The following is a 15,254-nucleotide window of genomic DNA, read 5'->3' as shown; positions in this document are numbered from 1 at the left end:
GTTACCTGAGAATAAAAGACTGTCTCTTAGAGACTGCAATGATGTTAGGTTTTTTCGTTTTGCTCCTATCACGTCATGCGACGTAGAGCGCAGCTTTTCACAGTACAAACTGTATTTGGCAGATAAGCGAAAAATATTTACGTTTGAGACACTGAAAATGTATCTTGTAGTACATTGTAATTCGGTACTATAACTGCACTTCATAAAGACGACCAATAGGATAAATGAAGAAATTAAAATTGCTACATCTTTATTTCCACCATTAACACTGTGTATAATTAAACACAAATGCTTATAAAAAAATAGGAGAATAAATACTTTTCACAATCTTTTGACATTGTCATCGTGTAATGTATATTTACTTTCAGACTGTCCATATGTGTGTTTCCCCATATTACCGTACTCTATTCTAAATAGCAACGTTGTTAACTTAACACGTCTCTATCTACCTGCAGCGAGTCAACAACCTATAGCACATGCACAGTAAATTTATTGTATCGGGTCCCAAGTGTCGAAGTCTGACAATCACTTTACCCGTAACTAACCATACAGGACTCCCTTGTGAGAAGTCAATAGTGCAGCCCTGAGCATAAGAGGGGAAGACGAAGAGAAGACGTAACCCTCGCCCATGTTCTTTTCGCTTACACCGCCTTATAAAAAAACACATAGTAAGGCTCTGTGCATCAGTAGTGGATTTTAGACGACCAGCGAGAGCAGAAAGTTCGTAAAAGCCTGTTACAATCAGTCACTGACTTCCTATCCGCTCTTACCGCACCAAAACATAACACTGTCTTAGCCGGGGAAGGTGGAGTGGGGAGTTTAGGGGGTGATCTGCAGAAAGGCCCATTCACAATGAAAATTAAACATAACGTAAGCGTTAACTTAAAAATGTAAACGTTACGGTAAAATCAAGACCATTCATTATGGGAACATAAACATAACAGCAAACATACTTGGTAACCATGGAAACATAACAACGACGCCATTTCCTCATATTCTGTCGTATACATCAGCGCTCCACGATTGTGTACTGTTTGCAAATCACGTAAGCATAAGCATGAAAGTTTGGAGTTTGCAAACTTTCATGTTAACGTCTAACGGCAATGTTTATGTCAATGCTTATGTGAATCATTGTGAATGATCCCATTTGGTAGCCTGGGCGCAAACTTCTGTGTTTATGTTGCGGTTATGTTTAATTTCCATTGTGAATGGGCCTTAATGCCCAGGCCTGCGATACTACTTACAGACCTCGAAACGAAATGGCAATAATATCAAGAAAACTGAAATGCTTCTACCCTGCAATCACATGAACGCAGACTCTGAGCAGGATCTAACATCGATTCTTGTCCAAGCTGTCAGATGGCTGACTACGTTTGGACCCCTCATACAATTTATGAATTAGAGTATGTAATATTGTAGGTCTATTGTAACATTCAGAAATTATGAAGAGTTTTGAGTCCAGTCTGAAATGCTTGCCTTATTTATAACAAAAAATAGTATTCATGACTCAATACATATTTCCTTGAATTACGTCACTAGCGTACGTACTTCAGTCTTTAATGTGGTCTGGCGCTAGGCCAGATCTGGTGCGATGTGGGATCAGTAGAGACGCACAATGGAGCGGCTTCTGTTTATTCTGGTGCTGTGCTGCGCGGCCAGGCACTCGTTGCAGACACAGGTAAATGCTCTTGTAAGATCCAAACAATATCGTCTATTGCGGCGCCACCTCTACGAAATCAGGGATCATTCTAGAGAGAGGAGTACAGATTTCAGGAACGAATCAATAATGATATTCGCCTCCGGCGAAAGTAATAATATTGGTCCCTTGAGTAGAAATAACAACAAATAGCAATAACAACAATAACAACTCAATTATTTAATTTTGAACACAGGGACGAATTTCACTTATAGTCACACTTTTATTAACACCCCTTCCTTAAATACTAGTCGTGTCTAGCCGCGAAACCAGGTGGCCCGGGTTCGAATCCCGGTTGGGGTAAGTTACCTGGTTGAGTTTTTTCCCGGGGTTTTCCCTCAACCCAATATGAGCAAATGCTGGGTAACTATCGGTGTTGGACCCCGGACTCATTTCACCGGCATTATCACCTTCACTTCATTCAGACGCTAAATAATCTGAGATGTTGAGACAGCGTCGTAAAACAACCTACTAAAAAAATTAAATGCAGTCTCTAGATCCTAGTCTAGGAATGAATTTTTCGGCACTTTGAGAAGGTAAAGTCATAAAAAGTGTCTTCAAAATCAATCTCCGCCAAGATTTTATGTTCAATATTAATCAAACTTAAATTATTTAAGTGTGGTTGAGTCACGTGATTTCTTAATAAAATTAATATTTTATTAATTTCAGCTCGGAAAATGAACGTTTTCCAGATGCAGTGGTCACAAACAATGTCAGAGAAATTCTCATAGCAATTTTCAACTAGAAGATGAGGGGCCAGAAATGTCATTTATATTGTATTATTATTTCCTATAGCCTACCGGTCGGTATCATATCTTTTGTTGCCAGTTGAACTGAAATAGTTAATTCTAATCGAGGAATTAGTAAGGTTTTATGATGTCCGACTTCACATGGAATGTCCCAGTCGTAAAGTACGCATAAAAAACTAATTTCTACATAACGCGTAAGATACGCCTAAAATGCGCAATTTGTCATGAACATAAAAACGTAATTAATTTAAAACGTCTCTAATACATTAAATAAGCAAAGTGCTGGATTATTACTCGTGTTCCCAGACTACATGCCTTGCGGCAATTCATTCCATCTCTTCAGAGTCTTCAATTTTTTTTGTCTTTTGAAACGATACGCCGACATCACACAGGTTTCCGCGTGTTGCTTAGCTAGTCGCTGTGCGTCACATCCAGAGTTTACTAGTCAAGTCATCAAAGGCTGCCAATAGTTTTCAACATGTGCATTTTCTCAACAGTAATCTCGCTAGAGGTTTTGATTTATCTAGAGAAAATTAAAACTCGAGTGAGATTTAATTGACTATTACACGATTAGAAGAAAGTATATAAAGATTAGAAGTAACAAAGTACTCCAATACAATAAAATATTAATTGACTTACTGAAATTTTATTTCACTAACGTTAGCTTCACCAAAACGTTTGAACGGAGTCGCCATTTTCAGCTGACTGTCTGTGTTGTAAACAAATGACGATCGCAGAGCATGTTTTATAATACCGTAAAGAATTTTCAGTTTGAAATGTTGGCAAACAAAGAAACAAATGTTAGGAATGTGATAAAAACAGGAGAAAGTATATAAAGATTGGAAGAAATAAAGTTCCCTAATGCAATAAAATAGATATTAATTGACTTGCTAAAATTCTATTAGCTTCAACTAAATTTTCTCATCAGAAGTAATTGCTAAATTACTATAATTTCGTTTAAGAGACCATTACTTGCTTTCAGTCATCTGATGACTCGTTTATATTTAGGATTCAATTAATAAAACCGTTTGTTGAGATACTTTCAATTACGATGGGTATAAATCTGTGGTTTGCCCCCAAAATGTTTGAACGAAGTCGCCATTTTCAGTCGACTATCTATGCGGGAAACAAATTACGATAGCAAAGCAGTTTTATAGTACCGTAAAGAATTTGCAGTTTGAAATGTTGGCAAACAAAAAACAAACGCTAGGGTAGTGATAAAAACAAATGCAAAGGAATCGATAAAATTAAACAAATGCTAGAGAAGCGATAAAATTGTGCGATAAGCAGCCATGATTGGTTGAAAGACGTCCTTTCGTACCGTTTTATTGGTCAAAAGTAGTATGACGTAGTAAAAGTGTAGGCCTAATAGTTACTGTAATTCCCACGGTTCCCACCAGCATCTTTTGTTTGTTTGTTTTTTTTTTTTTGCCGAACTTCTTATATAATTGTGATAATTGATAGATTCATTGTGCGTAATGCCGACTTCATTATTTCTCTTTATCCGCTAACCGAATAAGTCGTCCTGTTCACAGAGGCCGCTACTAAAAGAAAAAACACAGAACTTGTTCTTTTGAGGACTCTCTATGGACACTTTCCCAGAGACGGTACTTTTGACTTTTACTACACACTTCTAGATTGTTCGCGCTCATATTGTGATCTGATAGTCTAGTCTTAAAATTATTAATATTACATAATTATACAGAGTCGCCTTCATGATGGCTGAAAAAACTACAAGCTGCGGCGCGTCGTCCGCTAGATGGAGGCGCTTGGGTGAATGCCGGCCATTAATTAAAAAAAAAATAAAAAAAATAGGCTATAACTTAGAGGATTTTTTTAAGTAACGCACAATTCAGTTAAAATTGAATGAGGGGATTCTTTACAAAAAAACTCAGACACCTCAAATCTTGCATTTAGAAAGGAATATTTTCATTGAAACAAAATATTTTACGACTATTGTTTTGCGAGTTATGGCGTAGTCCAGTCATATCTCAGATCGTCCTACTACTAGTAAAACCGACTAAGTCCATTTGTTGTGTAAAATAAGTTAAGTACAATCTCCGACTTGTCTTTCCGTGCTCTGTATTCTAGTAAAATCGAATAAGTCCGAAATGCTGTAGGTAAGAAACCAATTGCTTTATTTGATGAATTTATTATGATTTTTCGTCCATTAATACAGTTTTAATCGCTGTTTTTACAAATTTGCACTTAACTGGACTCGACTTAACTGATTTTACTAGTAATAGGACGATGTACACCGTGGCGAAAATGTAATCGTGCGCCGAGCCACTGTGTAACCTGCAACGTGCATAGCACCTGTGGAGGGAGGCGGAAACCCGAAGTGGAAATGAAGCAACTGTCTGACTCAGGAACGGATTTTCATTTTCCTTACGTCCAGCATTTAAATATAATTTTATACAGTACAAGGCTACAAACTAATGTTTCGTACGTACAACGAAAAGAGAAATGTACAAGAAAACATAGGCCACATTATCACGACCTGAAATTAACTGTCTTCAGAATGTCTCTGCGACAGAGTTTCAAAATCAGGAATTATGTCATTTACTGCCAGACGTAGCTGATCACGAAGGTGTTTGTCTGTCAGTCGTGATCTACATTTGGTTTTCACTATTTTCATTATTGAAAATAATTTTTCACAAACGTAAGTTGTAGCGAACATGGCTTCAACAGAGCAAGCGAAAGAACGAAGCTTCGGATACTTATTTTTGACAAAGATTTGAAAAGTTCAACATCTGTCAAGTCCTTACATCTAGCTTTCATTGCAACATCACATTGTAAATCTATGAGTTCAAATTGAAGATCTAACCGCATCATTCGTACACCTGCTGAAAAAGGGTCGACGTACAGAGATAATAACAATAACACTTAACCTTTTAATGTTTCATCAGTAACATGTAGTATAGTGCCGTTTTATGTTATGCAACCGTTTTCCTCGTAATACTCGTCAACAAATCATACATTTAATATTCTCATCATATTGGCAGCAAAAAAATGCGTCCTCCCATCCTACTTGGAACTTTCGTTTTTGTAGAGGTACATTGTTTCGAGTGAGACATTGCGACGATACGCCACTTGCAGGTCAGAGACAAATACAAATGGAACGGAGTTTGACTCCAGTGAGTGAGAGGGTGGAGGTTGGGGGAGGTAGGAAGCAAGAGAAATGCACAGCTATCATTGCGAGCCGCAATGTGCTCGTGAGTCACATTTTCACCACGGCTGATGTACAGTATTGCCAAATGAGTGTAAGTAATGAAAATTAAATGTCTTCTTTTCTAATAAATTTTGATTCTATAAATCTGGTTCCAATTCCAAATGTGATTCCAACGGAGTGGTCCCCCATCCTTTGTATTTACAAAACCATCGATATCTAGCCCTATTGCTTTTGAAGTTGTCTATTTCTTTGTAATCACTTGGTATAATTAATTTTGTAGAAATTTACATAAATAAAACTGTTGAAACATAGCGGCCTTCTTCTTTGTATTTAAATTAATTCAAACTATTATCTGCGTTGCCGTACTGCACTGCTTTCCAGTCAGGGACGAAGCAGTCGAGCAGGAAGTAGTGTAATCGTCAGAGGGGAGTGCGGGCAGAGGAGCAACGAGTATAACTGACACATTGAGAGAACAGAACAATTTACTGGTAGGGCTATATCTCGATTGACATGTCGTCTGCTAAATTAACATGATCTCGGAAACAGTGTTGGCAGACCAAGTACAGTCCATTCAGCTTCAAGTAAGGCCCGTAACACACTTGTAGAGTTTTCGCCAGCGAGAAATGTGTTGCGAGAAAGAGGCGAAGAGCCTTCCTCCACACACTTAGCGAGTTCTCGCTATCACAGATGACACCTCGGTATGATCATCTATGCACTGCCTTCATGCAGAGAGCATTTTTCTCATTATAGTAATGACTCGTTGGGGGAAATATTATAGGTTATGTATTTACGTATATTGTCGTACTTAAATATATAACCTGTAAGTTACTGTCGTACTTTACAAATTACGTACGAACGCTATGTTGAATCTGAGTATTCATATGATGAGGAAATGGAGTTACATGAACATATTTTGTTCATGAAAAGAAGAAGTAGGCCTAAAATTAAAGCCAGAAATATCTGAAAATCACATTGTATCTTACGAAAATAAGGGCGAGTTTTGGACACTGATTTCGATTTGAATGGTGATACGTTTAGGCGTTATTTCAGGTTGAATGGACCACAGTTTTTTGCTACTCATGATATGATAGAGGATTCTTTGCTGTGTTCCGATTAAAATTATGTAAACTGTTAAGACATATAGATACATTATTTCAAATGTTTAATTAATACTATTAAATCTCATCAAAATAAAATATAGCCCTATTTATTTTCAGATAATCTGATATTTGTCTCCATATTTATTCTTTAAGTTTCGTGTTTTTATAGTTTTCATCCCGTGTGTCATATAAATAGGCCTACGGGTGACATCGTACAAGTTCAATAAGTTTCTGACTGCAATTATCAGCCATCTTTCCTCATTTTTAAATAAAAACAATACAATTCATCGCCACCTGTGATATCTTTTTCTACATTCAATCGTCATAAAGACTATAAATATCAATCATCTTTGATAAATGTGTCAAGAAAATTCGCTGAGCTACCGATTCCAGCGAGAAACTCGCGCGAGGTTTTTGCCCTGAGCGAGAATCTCTTCCAGTGTGTGGAGGTCCATTTGAATCCATGTTACCAATTTTTTTATTTTCTCGCAACACATTTCTCGCTGGCGAAAACTCTGCAAGTGTGTTACGGGCCTCAGACTTGGAAGGGGGTTCTGTACTAGGAGGCTCGTTCCATAACAAGAGCACAGCAGCAAACAGAGCAGGCGGCGTTGCGACGTGCAGTCTTGTGGTGATACTCTGTGAGTTAGTGCACACCAATGAGTTAGAATCTAACTCGTTGCACACAGTCGAAGTGGGTGCAACATGTGGCGTCCGTGGAAGACCCGTCAAGTGAAATAGTTGTAAATAATAGTAACGAGTGCCGATCAAATGCATCCCCCATAGGTAGGGAAAAGCAAGTTCAGAAACAAGCTGCGCATATTATTAAAAATGTTTTCACATATTTTTAAAATGCTGGAAACCAATTACCACTAACGTATACAGTTAAGCTACGGTTTGGCTATGGCGATCTTCGCCGACGATCTTCGCTGGGATTCTGTCCCATTGATTTGAATATGCATGGTTTCTTTACGGCGATGAACGTCAACGAACGTCGCTGGGCTCGACGAACATCGTCGGCGTTTGCCTTGGGGGCAAAAACCTGGCGATCATCGCCGAGAAACCAATTGTAAAATTACAGTAGGTCATGAATTAAATCATTTAGTAACATGTGATTTATACATCATACATACCATAATGGCGGTAGAACGGAAATCTTTCTACATTTTCTTCACTAATGAAGACGAGATGTTAATTGATTAAACACAAATCCCTGTTCGACATGAGCCAAAAAGAAGAACCAACGTAAACAATAACAAATCTATATTTTGCAACAACCAGAACTGTTAATACAATTGAGTAAAGTGATTCATAATTGAAGGACACACACGATGCGGCAGATTTAACTACTGAAGCAAAAGTTAGTGTGTGAAATAGTAAGTGAAGTGGAATTCCGAGCAAAGGAGAGAAGTGCAACAACCTCCTTCTCACATTATTTTTTTTTATTTGTAACATTATTTCCTAAATAAATGCTCCTAATTAAATGAAAAAAAAAAAATAACATTGTAAAATGTAAAAATAAAGTTTTTTATATCATTGGTTTTTACCTTAAAGTTATGCTTATCTTTCAGCTGGGATTATTGGTTTGTGAATAAATTTTGTGTGTAATTTTACAATAACATTTTCAATTGAACTTAAAACAAAATGAAATTGTTCGGGAGAAAGTCTGAAATACGAGTACTCCTTAAAATTGGTGGGTTCATTTTCAAGATGTCTTAATATCAATTAATTAAAAGATCTCTCTGTATATCTATTTCTAAACATGGCATTAGTTACTTTAAAGATCCGTGCTTGTTTTTCAAGGCAAAACTTATATTATAACGTTATCATATTGTCATCACTTATCAGCTGATCAGACATGGTCAACTATATAAAACAATAAACTATCCACCTACGAAGTTCGACGGTAAAGAAACCACTTTCTGACGATAACCGCTGGCGATTTCAATTGTCAGCGACGTTCGTTCGACGAAGATCGTCGTAGCGAAACCGTAGCTTTAATGCGACAGGAGTACCATTATCGACAGTGAAGAGAATAATTTCGCTAGACTTGTCAGGCTTCGAAACCTCGATAAAGAAATACCGGGTGTGTAAAAAAACTGTCCAAAATAGACGATTTCGGTCATGATTTGATTCGGTCAACCGTGTACCAACTTTATGAACAACAGACAGCGCCTGCCATTGATGACATGAACGAAAACAAACGACACGGGGTATGAATTTCCGTATGACAGGGCAATGCTAAGTAAAATTCTACGATGTATGGGTATTAAATTCAAGACACAGAACAAACGAATACCTGCAATGGAATCCCGAAAAATACAAATATGGCGTTCCGAGTACTTAACTAAAATTGAGTATTATGGACAGAAAGAGTATCAAGATCTGTACTTAGATGAGGCATGATACGATACGCATACTGGTATATTTCGTCGATGGACTGATGGTAGTAATTCGTGTGACGCAATATTTTCTACCGGGAAGAGGGAAAGACTTTTGATTTTACACATTGGAGGAAGGAAAGGACTGGAATGCATAATTTGTAGTGGAATTGGTAATTCAATGTCCTGTAGGCATATCTGTACTTATACATACATAAATTGTAACATTATTGCCATAAACATGTTTGAATTAAGTGTCACATATCTGTTAATATCTAATGATAATTATAATATTATAATTATATAATTATAATTATTATTTAAATTGACTTGATACATTTTACAACAATAATCCTACACTAGTATTTAACAATATTGATTCTTGTGACAAGTACACCAACAATAATGTACTATGTAATTTAAACATATTTCTATTAAATATACGTAGCATTAGTATGAATTTCTCTGAATTATGTGTATTATTGCAAAGATATACCGGTATCTGTTTGTTATTGTGTTGAATTATTGGTAACGACCTATGGATATAAATCAATCAGTTTCGGGAACACATTACACGACATCTGGCAACGCTGTAAACTCTCTTGGTTACAGGCACATGCCATGAGCCTCCTGGTGTATACGAAACAGAAGGAGAGGTGCAAACTCCCTCCACTTCCACAAGCTGAAAAGGCAGTGTGGACTGTAGTTTTGTGTTCTAGCGGTCTGTTCGTGTGCCGTTAAATTATTACCTAAATCTTCCGTAATGTCGAGGCCACATAGAGCGATACTCTATGTATGCCACGTATGCTTTCCATCCGGTGACCACACTGAAAGCTATGCTTTTTACGAAACTCTTGTGTTACGTTTACACGGCGACAGTTTAGACAGGGCTGGGCACCAAGAGCGATTTCTACTCTCTCACGGAGAGCCATACGACTTCTCTTCAACCCCTTTCTTCCCCGCCGAACACCGCGCAGCGTTGATGTCATGACGGAAGAATATTAAGCGTCCCCGTTTAGAGTTTGGATTCGCTCTCGGTGCCCAGCCCTGGTTTAGACGTTTAGAGCTACAGAAGGTCTAAAGCAAATCTGTCCAAACGGTGCTCATTGAAGGCGAGCACTCAGCTAACGGGGGAGAGTCGAAGAAATAACTCGCGAGCGCAGAGACGGGGTGGGGTGCTCTAGTTAACTGTTCAGAATTCTTCAGTATTCCATTGTCTGTAGTGCATAATGGACGTAGGGAAACGAAAGAAACGTGATCACTAGGGACCGGATTTTTATGTAATTACATATTGCATTCCTTTCCACCTAATCGTATATAAATAACAAATCTCTGCGAATCTTGTAATTACCATTAATATATTAAAATCTGATACTACATATTTTTACATATTTACCCCACATTATATATTATGGCTTGGTATTACATAAATCTAAATATTTAGGGTTTTATTAATTTTTACTTCTCTAAAAGGAAAAAAAAAAAAAAAAAAAAAAAACTTCTGCTGGGGAAGTTTACAATTTGAAATACACAGATTAAAAAAGCCTTTTTACCTATCCAAGAAAAGACATATTTCGGGACGAAACATAACATTCTTAGTTCCAGGAAGTAAAAAAGGCACTCACCCCATACCGCCCACTGTAAATATGGGTGAACAAAAGGCAACCTTTCTCATACAACTACCTTATATTGTAAAAATCCCTCAGAAAGTAGCGTTGTCTTCATGCGGTGAAGTGGGGACGAGGACGACATGATTTATCTCTAACTATAATTGTTCTGCACACGTCTTAACAAGCCGTTCCCATGCAATTTGCAACCTTATCCACCCTCTTCCTAATCATTTAAGGGAAAACCCGTGTCAAGTCTGACATGAGCCGCAACAAAGTAGCCGACTTTTGAAAAGAAGTTGAAGTAAAGGAACAAACTGGAAAGATGTTGAAAGATTAAAATAAACAGCTTTTCAGGTTATTGCTTGACCTCTTTACTTTAAATTTAGTAGACTTATACGGAAATGGGATTTTCCGACCAATTATTAAGTATGGTTCTCGGCTGGAATAATCTTACCCTTCTGAATGAGACAGGAATGTCACTTTTCAAACAACATTTTGTAAATGCCTATAGTTTGAGATTTTAGTAGGTACTTTGTTTCTTATAGGGAGCAGCTAAAATGCATGTGTCCCACATCTCCTCTTATTTTCTCCTAATCCAGTAAAGCGAAACAGTACTTGCAGTACTTTTGTGTCATTGATTTCATTCAGTTCTCTAGTTTTAGTAATTACAATATAAAGTGCAAGTGAGTTTATCTACTGCTTTTAACTAACTAAAATGGCCCCTGTATCTTCAACCTTAACGACAAAAATAAAATCATGGATTGCGATGGACGAAGCTTTCACTACAGATGGAAAAATAGTAATGTGTCAAGTGTGCGGTAAATGAGTCGGCTGCTCTATGAAATCACAACTGGGGAGTGTTACCTATCCCATACCTGCCAGATATTGATATTAAATATTTCATGATTTTACATATTTTGGTACATATTCAGCTTATTCTTCTTACATAAATATGTACATATTTCACACCTTGATATTACATAAAAAACCGGTCCCTAGTGATCACCAACCATGTTCTTTTCATATGTTATGGGAAAGCTGTTGTTTTTTGTAGCAGCTGGAGAACATTCTCAGGGCCTTATATCTCAGAAAATTATAGAAGGAAGACGAAAACATAATATAGTCCACTACGACACCATACATAAAGCTGTGTATGATTATTTTGTTGGCGAAGATCGCAAGAAAAAAGTCGACGAGTTAAAACTATCTCTATACCCTGAGGTAGGTTATAAATGTATCGTCACATGTTGAGTGGTTTTAAGCATTTAAAATATATATTTTAGTTTTATTTGTAAAATGCTACAAAATTAAAAGCATACAATTCATTATATTTGGTAATTCTGTATTACAATTTTTTAAAATACTAATTTCTATGCAGTATGTTTCTACAATTCATAAAAATTATTTAAATCAGAAATGCAATAGCTAGAAGCAGACAACACTAAGCAATACTAATAATAATAATGAATCAATACTACTATTTCTACGACTACTACTACTATAAAAAAAGTCGCGACGCTGTTATTCCCGGCGTGACTCCTCCTCTTTGCTTACGTCTTAGGAAGTGAAGGCTCTATAAAGTCTAGGTAGGTAGTATCTTTCGCCATTTTTGTTCTTTCGTTGCCGAGCTACCATACGAAGAATCTATTTGCCACACCGTTAAACATTATCATGTCGTAGCTCCTATGATAATAAATCAAACGCACTGTAATTTAGCAAATAATTGAGCGGCACATAACGTCTTCGTGTGCTTTCTGCGAACGCCAACGAAAGAGCCAAAATGGCGGGCGATTATATTAAGTATTTATCGAGCCTTAAGAAATGAATAACGTCTTCATCAGCGAATCGCAAGACGCACACGTTTAAATGTAGCCGACCTGCAACGTGATTGGCTGCCGGAAATTAGAGCGACGGGACTATACTACTAGTACTACTACTACTAATACTACTACTACTACTACTAATAATAATAATAATAATAATAATAATAATAATAATAATAAATAAATAAATAAACAGGATCGCAGTATTGAACGTAAAATACATTGAAAAAGATATTCCTACAGTTCATAAAAATATTTAAATTAGACTTCCTTCACACGAAGTCACCATGGCCGAGCCACCAGTGTGACATTTATGTCCCTGCGCCGACTGCAGTCTTCTCAGAATGAAGGGGGAAGAAACAGGCACTTGCTATTTATCTGGGTATAACAAGGACTTCCGTCCTGGAACACGAACTTCTTCACTAGGCCACATGACTTGAAACTCTGATGATGTTATGGTATGGAACGCAAAAGTAAGTTTTTGTAGTGCAATTGCCACGTCATTCTTGTCTCAGATAACACTTCTGAAGGCCACCGGTGTAGCTCAGTCGGCTAAACCGCTTGCCTGCTGATCCTGAGTTGCGCTTGGGCGCGGGTTCGATTCCCGCTTGGGCTGATTACCTGATCTTTGTTGGAAAGACCGAGTACGGTACTACGGAATCTTCAGCAAAGTCAAAAGAAACGAAGCTACGGAACTGGACAGACGAGCATGGAAGACATTTTTGGCGAGGCCAAGAAGCTTCTGAATTTTACATGGCCATTGTTGTAATTGTAATAAAGTAATTTTTCTAAGCTAACAGAATGAAACTTATCCAACATGTGTATTATGTACCAAAATACTGTACTTATATAGATACATCTTATTTCCAGGAACTTTTACAACCCCAAATATACAGCCTTCACGTTCTGTCCAATATTCATTATCGGTATGCACACACATCAGTAAGCAGTGAAATAGCCAATCCGGCCAATATTTCTCAAGAAGTTACTTTCAATATGATACTACCAGAGACTGCTTTCATCTCAGGGTTCAGCATGTAAGTACAAATGTTGTTATTAGTAAACAATGTTATTTTAATTAGTTATGCTGAATGAGCCAAATTATCCCATAATAAAGAGTTCTCAAACACACACATGCAATTACACGCATATCCAATCATCCTCTTGCACTAGGGTTATTATATCACCCGTTTTCACCGGGTGCCACCAGTTTGTCTCATTTAGGTACACTTGACTAGTTAAAAACCAGGAATGTTCGGGTATTGAAACTTGTTGAAACTCTCATTGGAAGATTTCATATATGAAATTCAGAGACATCTAACGGAGTCTGTCTTCAATAATTGATCGTTCCTTCAATAATTTCTCAGTAGGTGGCAAACAAATCGAATTCTGCTCCAAACATGAGCGGAGATAGGCGATTGTTGTGTGTAGAGAGAGAGCGCGAAATTTAAATACTGAATTATTATTATTTGTGTTGTGTTACGCATCTTGTGTTGAGTGATTATTTAGTGTTTAGTGTGTTAAATAACATATTAAGTTATATATACTGTTTCTTCTTCCTTTTATTGTTTTATAAATCTTGTGATAAAAGACACTGATTCCTAACAATTGCCTCACCAATCAAGAAATCCTTATGGAGGAAACAAATAATTATCCACAAGAAATAAACTATCAGACTCCAATTGAAGAAGATACTTCAGAATTAACTCTTCACAGAGGCCCACGAAAGAAAACGTACACCTTAAAAAAAGGTATGTTACATAAAGTCAAGCAATCAGAAAAGTCTTCAGCTAAGAAAGAATTAATCAATCCAAACAGATCACTTGAAGTACGTAACTTACCAATATTTCAAAATACTTCACATTCGGTTACATCAACATCACAACCTGCACCACCAACTTCAGGAACATCAGGTATGAATCAAGATGATAAACTCAAGACACTACAATCTTCATATTCAAAAGAACTCATTTCGATTCCTACAAATAATTATTTTGACCCACTTTCCCAGCTAAATGTTGATGCTGTAGAAAATATGGAAACTAACTATGTATTCTCGCACGATCCTTGTGGAAATGATGAATCTCAAAAAGAGGTGCTAGATGCTACTCCTAAAGTAACAACTGCTAGATTTCCGCCAATCATTGTTCCTATACTTCCTAAATGTCCTAACTATTTTCAGTACCAGCGGGACCTGGAGAAAGAGTTAGGCTTTCCTATAAGAATAATATACAATCAATCACAAGGAACAAAGTTTCATGTTTCATCAGAAGAAGCTTTTAACAAGCTTAAAAATTTATTTCAAGATAAGCATATTGGATTTTATACGTTTACTCCTAAATCACACAAGCCGCTACAAGTCGTGATCAAGAAACTTCCAGTACAAGTAACTGCTCAACAAATACAAGAAGAGTTACTAATGTTAGATTTTATAGTTATCGGTGTTCGACAGCTCACTACTACTCGACAGACAACAGGTATTGTTGAAAAAATTAACTTACCAGTATGGGTTGTCTCCTTAAAAAATAATGAAGTTGGGCGAACAGTTTATGATCTTAAATATATATGTCACCAATCAATATTAATTGAAACTTACAACCCGAAATCAAAAACATATCAATGCTATAATTGCCAGCTCTATGGCCATACGTCTTCGGGCTGTTGCCTACCTACTAAATGTGTAAAATGTGGTAACAATCATAGACTTGAAGACTGTCCAGTGA

General features: G+C 36.9%; 1 protein-coding gene across 1 annotated transcript in view; it reads left to right on the top strand.

Moving 5' to 3' along the window:
* The first annotated feature begins 1,567 nt into the window (after positions 1-1,567).
* Positions 1,568-15,254, top strand: part of LOC138691071 (inter-alpha-trypsin inhibitor heavy chain H4-like) — a 65,503-nt gene continuing 51,816 nt past the window's right edge. Inside the window, exons 1-2 of the mRNA XM_069812758.1 lie at positions 1,568-1,678; positions 13,402-13,568. Of these exons, the coding sequence (XP_069668859.1) occupies positions 1,616-1,678; positions 13,402-13,568 (230 nt within the window). The 5' untranslated portion in view covers positions 1,568-1,615. The remainder of the gene's footprint in view (positions 1,679-13,401; positions 13,569-15,254) is intronic.

Source organism: Periplaneta americana, chromosome 16 (genome assembly GCF_040183065.1).
Source record: "Periplaneta americana isolate PAMFEO1 chromosome 16, P.americana_PAMFEO1_priV1, whole genome shotgun sequence".
NCBI lineage: Eukaryota > Metazoa > Arthropoda > Insecta > Blattodea > Blattidae > Periplaneta > Periplaneta americana.
Note: the sequence above shows the minus strand (reverse complement) of the source record. Positions and strands in the feature narration are given on the sequence as shown.